Source organism: Bubalus kerabau, chromosome 11 (genome assembly GCF_029407905.1).
Source record: "Bubalus kerabau isolate K-KA32 ecotype Philippines breed swamp buffalo chromosome 11, PCC_UOA_SB_1v2, whole genome shotgun sequence".
Taxonomy (NCBI): Eukaryota; Metazoa; Chordata; class Mammalia; order Artiodactyla; family Bovidae; genus Bubalus; species Bubalus kerabau.
The window spans coordinates 52,184,131-52,191,576 of record NC_073634.1 but is presented as its reverse complement, the minus strand read 5'-3'; the positions used below and the strand labels follow the sequence as shown (position 1 = coordinate 52,191,576).

Below are 7,446 nucleotides of genomic sequence, written 5' to 3'. Positions count from 1 at the left end.
TTGGTTGCCCTCCCTCAACTCGCTAGTTTATTGGCCAGCGCGGCGAGACTGAGGTACGGCCGGGGTCTGAGGGCTGTGTCAGACAGCCCGGCTGCCATGGCGTCCTATTTCGATGAACACGACTGCGAGCCGTTGGATCGCGAACGGGATCCCCGAACAAACATGCTGCTGGAGCTTGCAAGGTGGGTGTGCGGGGCTGGGAGGTAGGGCCCACACAGCAGGTGTCTGGGCTGAGGCTGGCTGGAGAACGCGGATTACATGGGGCAGCAGTTTCTGGGTAAAACGGATAAATAATCTGCAGAGTTAATTCCACAGTGATATTCGGGGGGGAAGTCGATAATTTCGGTCGTCCCTGGACGGACCAGGGCAAGGCAATTCTGGAAAAAGCGATCTGGAGTGTGGAAGAGGGGGTGTCCGGACTGGAGGGCAGTGGGCTTTAGGAGGTACTGAAGTAGGCGGGTCAGGGGGGCAGGGTAGAGGCCATGTGACTGTGAGTAGGTATATCCGTTAAGCACTTCAAGCACGGAAGCTACACTGCCACTTGGAGTCTGGCTTTATCGGGTCATTTCTGAGTGGCCCGAATAATTTCTCTCTCTTGTGTAAAACTGGAATAAACAGCCTGCAGGCTTGGGGTTGTCTGATGGCCTGGGGTTGTTTGATAGCTGCTGTAAGCTATTTCCCACTGTGCTTTTTATCTAGTGAGCACTACTCAGGGGTAGCTATTAATATGACTAGTCGGGCAGAGTATTTGTCTGTTAATGTTTCGTGGATTATGGGGGCAAAGATTCTTTGGTTCTGACCTTGCATCCTTCTTCCTAGGTCCCTTTTCAATAGGATGGACTTTGAAGACTTGGGGTTGGTAGTAGATTGGGATCACCACCTGCCTCCACCCGCTGCCAAGACTGCAGTTGAGAACCTTCCCAGGACAGTCATCAGGGGCTCTCAAGCTGGTGAGAACACAAAGTCTTTCCACTAATTCTTTGGGGCAGGTCTGCCAGACCAACCAACTCTGGAAGCCAGATTACAGTCTGGCCCTTCAGTTTTCCAGGTCAGGCTGGGGCAGGTGTGTCCTTCAGGAGTGGGAGCTGGGAGGTAGGGCCTGTGGCAGCTCTCCTGATTAGCACTCCCTCCTCAAGAGCTCAAGTGCCCCGTGTGTCTTTTGGAATTTGAGGAGGAGGAGACCGCCATTGAGATGCCTTGCCATCACCTCTTCCATTCCAACTGCATTCTGCCTTGGCTAAGCAAGGTACTGTTTCCTTTCTCCCAGCCCTCACCCTGCCTTGGGCCTAGTCCTCAAGCCTCTTCTTTCTGTTGATGGACCTTTGGGGTGGGGTGTGGGATCAGAGACGGGAGAGGGGTAAGGGTAGGGAACTGGGAGCTGGGGATGGTTGTTTTGAGCTTATGAAAACCAAACGGGCTGCTACACTGCACTGCTTTTCTCAGACCAATTCCTGCCCTCTGTGCCGCCATGAGCTGCCCACTGATGACGACACTTATGAGGAGCACAAGCGAGATAAGGTAGGGGGCTGGGCAAGTGGAGGGGGTGGTCACAGGGCTCCCTGAGTCCCTGTTCCTGATGCCCTCATTCCCCACCTTAGGAGGCCTGAGTAGGCTCACAGTCCATGAGTCTTCCCAGTGACTGTGGTGAGGGGCAAGGGCCTTGGCAATGTTCCTGCCCAAATGCTAGGGGCCTGAAAACAGTGAGCCAGCCCCACGATGGCTGCCCTGTCCCTTCACCTGCAGGCCTTTGGGGATGGGCCCCGACCAGTGTGCACTCTTTGCTTCAGGCTCGCAAGCAGCAGCAGAAGCACCGCCTCGAGAACCTCCATGGAGCCATGTACACATGAGGCGGCTAGGGCTGGACACTGGTCCTCTGCAACATGTTCCTCTTGCATCTAGAGTTCTCATTAAAGGTTTCTTCACTCATCCTGCTGCTGCATTGCTCTCAGGCCTGGGCAGGGGCTCTGTACCCTCCATTGGATCTCTACTGGGATGGGGTCCTAAACTGTGGAAGGTCCCAGGCTGGGTATCCCTCCCTACCAAGCCTGCTGGCCTGAGGACAATAGGGCCCAGGTCAAGAACCTGGCTACCTGACCAGCCACAGCCTGGGCCTACGTGTCTGTGGTTGGAAGACAAAATGTGTCAGGCAGGGCACCTGGTAGTGACTTAAAAAATGGTAACCAAAAACTAGCCAACATTTCTCCCTTCCCACTGCAATCTTTAGTCAGTGTTAGTATCCCCAGGGCTATCTTTAGCTTCAATGCAGATTGCTTCTAACATTTTCAAGTTATTCTCAAGTTATCCTCTGTACCCCGTCCTTCGTCATATCCCTTAGTATGGAATCAGTCTTCAAGCCAGACAATTGAGCAGGGTGAAAAAAAGTGAGTGTTAGTTGCTCAGTCATATCTGACTCTGCGACCCCATGGACTATAGCCCACCAGGCTCCTCTGTCCATGATTCTCTAGGCAAGAATATTGGAGTGGGTAGCCATTCCCTTCTCCAGGGGATCTTTCCAGCCCAGGGACTGAATTGGGGTCTCCTGCACTGCAGGCAGATTCTTTACCATCTGAGCCACTAGGGAAGCCCCTGAGCAGGGTAGGAAGTGTGAAATAATCAGGTCAGCTCTTCAGATTGTTTAGAGGCCCAGAAAGGGCTTCAAGCCCTTCAGGGGTACTTGGATAGCACTTGGCATCCTTTGTTCTTGGCAGCTCTGCTCTCGATGGGCACTCAGGACCCTCCCTGTGGGCAGGGGCTTTCTCCCATCCTTTGTCCAGGGGAAGCTGTTTTGCATAAGGCCCTCTTCCTTTCTTCAGAACAGACTACAAACATGCAAATTAGAATTCTTTTAATAGATATATATAAAAAAAAAGTACTAAAATACCCACGTGGTTCTGCTGTGTTATTTGCCCTAAAGAAAGGGGCAGAGTGAAGAATCCCAGTGCAGTTCAGTGGGCCCATAGGGGGCCTTCCCATAGACTAAGGAGTGCTCATCCCCACCCCCGAGACTGGTAGCCCTCTCGCTGTTCCCAGCCCCCAATTCCTGCAGCAGGAGACCCCAGTGGTCCAGCCTTGGCACTGAGGGAGTAGAAGGCACCTGAAGGGCTGGCTGGGTGAATGACACGTGACCTTTAAAACAAAGACAACACTGCGGTGTGGGGAGCGGGCTGTGTGGCTTGGGCAGCCTGCCAAGAGGCCCACTCCTCTATGGCACAGGTATGGGATGGCCCCTCCTCCAGGAGCGAGGCAGCCTGTGTCCCAACAGAATAATTTTCACAAAATCGGATTTTTTTGGTACAAAAGAAATGCAAAGGAGATGCGGGAAGCTGCGGAGGCAGGGCCAGCCACCCTCCCCAGACCTCAGATCATGGCGACACTCTCAGGGCTACAGTTGAGGTGGGTGGAGGTGCTGCTGCTCCCAGAGGACTTGCAGGCCCGGCCAGGGGTGGGCTGCAGCGCGGCCACCAGTGTGTCTGAGGAGACCGCCCCAAACTCGTAGCTGAAGGTGCCGTAGAAGATGAGAATGTCAATGACGAACACCCACTCACACAGGGCTGCCCCATGCTGCAGCTGAGAGCTCTCGTGGATGAAGAAGACCCCACCTGGGAGGGGGCTAAGGAAACGTCCAGGAGGAGGTATGGGAGCCTGGTGACACCCTTCCTGCCTTCCTGGATACAGGCTGGGGCAGAGGACCAAGTCTCACCTCCCAGGAGTAGGGGGCAGAAGACCAGACTGGGCAGGGGTGTCTGTTCCCCCTGCACCCCCAGCATCCTGGGTGGTAGAGGGTCTGGGCTACAGGAGGAATTCTTGGCCACCCCATCCTGGAAGGATACTGAGGATCAGAGTGACAAAGGCGATGGTTGCCAGCACAATGCGCAGGTAGGCCACAGCCAGGTCCTGGGGGGCCGTGGCCCCGTGGTAGGAGAGGGCACAGTGCAGGCAAACGAAGAGCAGGCCGGCAGTGAAGGCTACACCGGTTCCGACATAGTGCAGAGACTTAGCGTGGTCCACCTGGGCCCAGAGAGCGAGCACAGATCAGCCCCTCCCCTCCACCTCTTCATCCCCTGCCCCCCTCGCTGTCCCTCTAGAGGAAGCTGAAAGGCCGGCAGGCGGGCGTACCTGGAAGTTTCCCACCACCACCAGCCCCGCAGCATTGGTGCAGCCTGTGATGAGCGTTGTGGTGTTGACCCAGGAATGACGGTTCTGCTCCAGGAGCTGCCCATAGCGCAGGAGGCAGATCAGGGCCACTGGGGGAGGAGAGCACAGCAGGGGCCGGCTCTGGCACCTTCTCTGGCCCTGACCCAGCCCAGCTAGCTTTCCCCAGATGCTCTGAGGGCCGGAAGAGAATGGACAGGCAGGGGGTGTGCTATACCAGGGTGGCTGTGTGGGAGTCAGCCTTGGGCCTTCATGGAATGGAAGTGAAGTGGCCCCGCTGGCCTTAGCCCTTGGTGTGGTGGGCTGCACAAAGCCAGGGCTTCCTGGGGAGTGGAGGTGAGGGTAGGCGGACTGGGTGGGGTGGTGATGGGGCGCCGAGGGCACAACTCACCCATGAAAGCACCCAGGTTGCCAATGAGGCTGAAGAGGCAGCTCTCAGGGGGGTACGAGCCACACTTGCTGAGAGGAGGGGGTGGGGACAGAGTGAGAGGGGCAGAAGCACTGGAAAGCCCCCCTCCTGGCCCACTTGCTCTCTCTAGCCTTATCTGCACCTGTTCCTTTACAGGCCAGACCCTGATGGATAAAGGCCAGTGTCTCTTACAAACAAGTGGCCCCAGGCTGACCACACCTCCCCCTAAGGCAGAGCGCTGGGTGTTTGCTGGAGTTGGGAGAGCCCAGGATTGCCTAGTGGACCCCAAGGCTCCCTGGGATCCCTGAGACTGTTAAGGTCCACAGTGGGTCTGACTTCCCTTATGCCAGGGCTTAGGCTGGGCAGAGAGCTGGAACCTAAATCTAGGTGCCTCCACTCACTAGCTGAGGGACCTGGATGGATGACATAGCACAGTCTCAGTTTCCTTGCCTATAAAGTCGTGAAAACAATAGCTGCCTCAATGCTGGGAAGGTGAAATGACCTTAGGTGGGTAAAGGATTCAGTGCACAGCCTGGCTCATCCTAATTGGTAAGCAGTATTGGCATATGTGCTCTTAATGGAATTATTATTTCTGGGACCCAGGGACATGCCTTGGTTTGAGACACTTGGTTGGGAGTCTAGCTGGGCCTTGGGTCTCTGTGACCTGCCAGGTTTCTAGGCCTCACCTGATGAGGGGGATGTCATCCAGGGTGCAGCAGGTCTTGGGGCCCCCTTGCTCCGTGGGGTCAGGAGAGCAAGATTCGTTGTAAGACCTGGCAGGTAGGACAGAGCATAGCCTGGGGGGAAGGGGTTCCCTCAGGTCTCTGGGAGACACCCTCCCAGACCTCCCTTGGCAGGGGCAGAAGAGCCCACTTCCCAGGACCCCCCGAGACAGAAGCCAAAGGGGCAAATGACGGTGGGAAGCAGGTAGGTGGGCACGAAGCCATGCCTGGGGAAGGGGCAGGCGCTGCCAATGTCAGAGAAGAGCAGTGAGGCCCAGTGTCTCCGTCTGGCTCGAGGCAGCCCCGGCCCAAGAGGGAACAGAGATGAAGGGAGCTTTAGAGTGAGGCTGTCTGTAGAGTGCGCCATACCAGTTCTCCACGGGGCACACGTGGTGGTTCATCACGGCCATGGCATACCTGCGGGAGCACAACTGTCACCCCGCCCCACGACGCGCCCAGCCCTCCCCCACCGACTCTTCCTTCATTCAGTCTCACTCTCCTTTCTGGGGGCTTGAGTTGGGGTGGCCCTGTGGCTCGACGCTACTCTAGAGAACCCACAGCCTAGTCCCAATTCTGGAAGTTACCCCAGTTAGAAGTGTGTCCGTGCCACCCTGGTGGACAGCAGTGGTGCCAGCTTGTCCCAAGGGGCTGTGGGCCCAGGCGCCAGGCCAGGCTCTGGAGACAGCCGGAGTGACCCTGGGTACCACCCTGGAGCCTGCCACAGGACAAGGGGGCTTTCTGTGTGCCATCAGGCTCCTGTTGGGTCCTGGCTGGGCCCTGTCCCTCACATTTGTCTCCTTGTTGCCTTCCCCCCATCCCCCTCCGTACTCACACAGTCCATAGGCCAGTGATGGAGAATGCTGACAGGCTGACAGGAAGGAGGATCCAGGCGGTCATGAGGGAGGGAAGCCAGGGTGGTGGTGATGGGGAGGGGGGGGAGGGCAAGAGGTAGCAGGAGAAGAGGGGATGGGCCGGCAACCTTAAGATACTTCGTCAAAACCATCGGCTGCCCGGGCCTGGTGAAGAGAGACAGGTCAAAGTCCAGGGTCTAGTGACTGGCCAAAGCCGGTGCGGGGGAGAGAAAGGTGGTCAGCACCAGACGCAGGGCTCCCTCTGCGGCTCTGAGCGCCCACGCTTGGGGCTGAGCCCCCACCACAACGTGGACACCCTCCGGCATTCACTGGGGGTCCTCCGCGTTCCAGCCAGATGTTCAGACGCCGCGGGGCCCTAAGCTCTGGAAAGGAAGCCACCCTCCCTGGCCTGAGGGTCCCGGACTGGGAGAGGGTCTGGAGTCAGGACAGTCCGGAGCGGGTCACGCCAAGAAAAGCCTGCGAGGGGGTCCGGGGCTGGGCGGAGAGGCAGCGGGGCGCAGGCAGCTACCTGAGCGCCGGCGCCGCGGGGAAGGGGCGGGTTCACGCGGTAAGCCCACCCTGGTCCCCTGCCCGCCCGCCTGCGCGCCCGCAGCCCACGGCCCGCAGTCCCCAGCACCTGCGCCTTCGCAGGTGATCTCTGGAGGTCTAGGGAAGGAAAGGGCCCCAAACGCACCTCCCCGGAGCGTCCCGCCGCCGCGTCCTGCTCGGCCCCCGCGTGGCGCCGTCCCCGGCTGCGGCCCTCGGAGCGACCCTGAATGGTTTAAAGGACCGGGCGGCCCCGCCCCCAGCGCTCCGGGCCGAGCCGCGCCGCCAGCCGGGACTTGGAGTCCACACCAGCCCCCGCCCCAGCGCCGCAAACCGAGCCGGGAACTACAGTTCCCGAGTCCCCGCGCCCGCGTCATGCGGGAAACGGTGGGCGGTGCCCCGACTTGGGGGGAACCTGGGCTCTGTGGGCGGTGGCGTGGGACCCCAGCCGAGGAGCATCTGATGCGGAGATACCCAAAGGATAACCCCATCTTCCCTGCTCCTGTGGTGGAAGCTTCGTGAGGCGGGAAGCTCTGGGTTCTGCACCTCCTGCCAGCTGCACCTGTGATTGTCACTGCACACGTGGCTAAAGGATGCCTTCCTTCGCCGCCGCCGGGCACATTTTGCAACCTGGACTGGCCGACGGGGACTTCGGACAGCCTCCTCAGTGTGGCGCCCCGTGCCTGCCTCTGTCCAAGGCGAGGCCGGTCTGCAGGGCAGAGAGCACAAAGCCCTGGCTGTTCCTTAAGAAATTCTAGCGCCCTGC

General features: G+C 58.7%; 2 protein-coding genes across 3 annotated transcripts; one reads left to right on the top strand and one right to left on the bottom strand.

Moving 5' to 3' along the window:
* RNF181 (ring finger protein 181) lies at positions 1 to 1,926 on the top strand. 2 transcript variants are annotated; one of them, XM_055540342.1, is made up of 5 exons: positions 1 to 182; positions 820 to 950; positions 1,137 to 1,246; positions 1,444 to 1,518; positions 1,744 to 1,926. In XM_055540342.1, the coding sequence occupies exons 1-5, from the start codon at positions 97 to 99 to the stop codon at positions 1,897 to 1,899; spliced, it is 558 nt and encodes a 185-aa protein (XP_055396317.1). In that variant the 5' UTR covers positions 1 to 96; the 3' UTR covers positions 1,900 to 1,926. The 2 variants fall into 2 exon arrangements, with proteins under 2 accessions (XP_055396317.1, XP_055396318.1); XM_055540343.1 differs by having other exon boundaries at positions 19 to 182; positions 1,788 to 1,926.
* A 904-nt stretch (positions 1,927 to 2,830) lies between these two features.
* On the bottom strand, positions 2,831 to 6,896 carry TMEM150A (transmembrane protein 150A). The gene is made up of 8 exons (XM_055540340.1): positions 6,829 to 6,896; positions 6,116 to 6,299; positions 5,653 to 5,700; positions 5,248 to 5,334; positions 4,544 to 4,611; positions 4,117 to 4,244; positions 3,831 to 4,008; positions 2,831 to 3,599 (listed from the first exon to the last, which is right to left on the bottom strand). Exons 2-8 carry the CDS (start codon positions 6,178 to 6,180, stop codon positions 3,358 to 3,360), a joined length of 816 nt encoding a protein of 271 aa, XP_055396315.1. The 5' UTR covers positions 6,181 to 6,299; positions 6,829 to 6,896; the 3' UTR covers positions 2,831 to 3,357.
* Between the last annotated feature and the right edge of the window lie 550 nt (positions 6,897 to 7,446).

Excerpts from the sequence above, each read along its gene's own strand:
- TMEM150A (XM_055540340.1), bottom strand. The coding sequence starts at position 6,180 with ATGACCGCCTGGATCCTCCTTCCTGTCAGCCTGTCAGCATTCTCCATC. Across the intron at positions 5,701-6,115 it reads ATCACTGGCCTATGGACTGT|GTATGCCATGGCCGTGATGA; the intron begins GTGAGTACGGAG and ends GTGCTCCCGCAG. Across the intron at positions 4,245-4,543 it reads CAACCTGGGTGCTTTCATGG|TGGCCCTGATCTGCCTCCTG; the intron begins GTGAGTTGTGCC and ends CTCCTCCCCCAG.
- RNF181 (XM_055540342.1), top strand. The coding sequence starts at position 97 with ATGGCGTCCTATTTCGATGAACACGACTGCGAGCCGTTGGATCGCGAA. Across the intron at positions 183-819 it reads ATGCTGCTGGAGCTTGCAAG|GTCCCTTTTCAATAGGATGG; the intron begins GTGGGTGTGCGG and ends CCTTCTTCCTAG. Across the intron at positions 951-1,136 it reads CATCAGGGGCTCTCAAGCTG|AGCTCAAGTGCCCCGTGTGT; the intron begins GTGAGAACACAA and ends TCCCTCCTCAAG.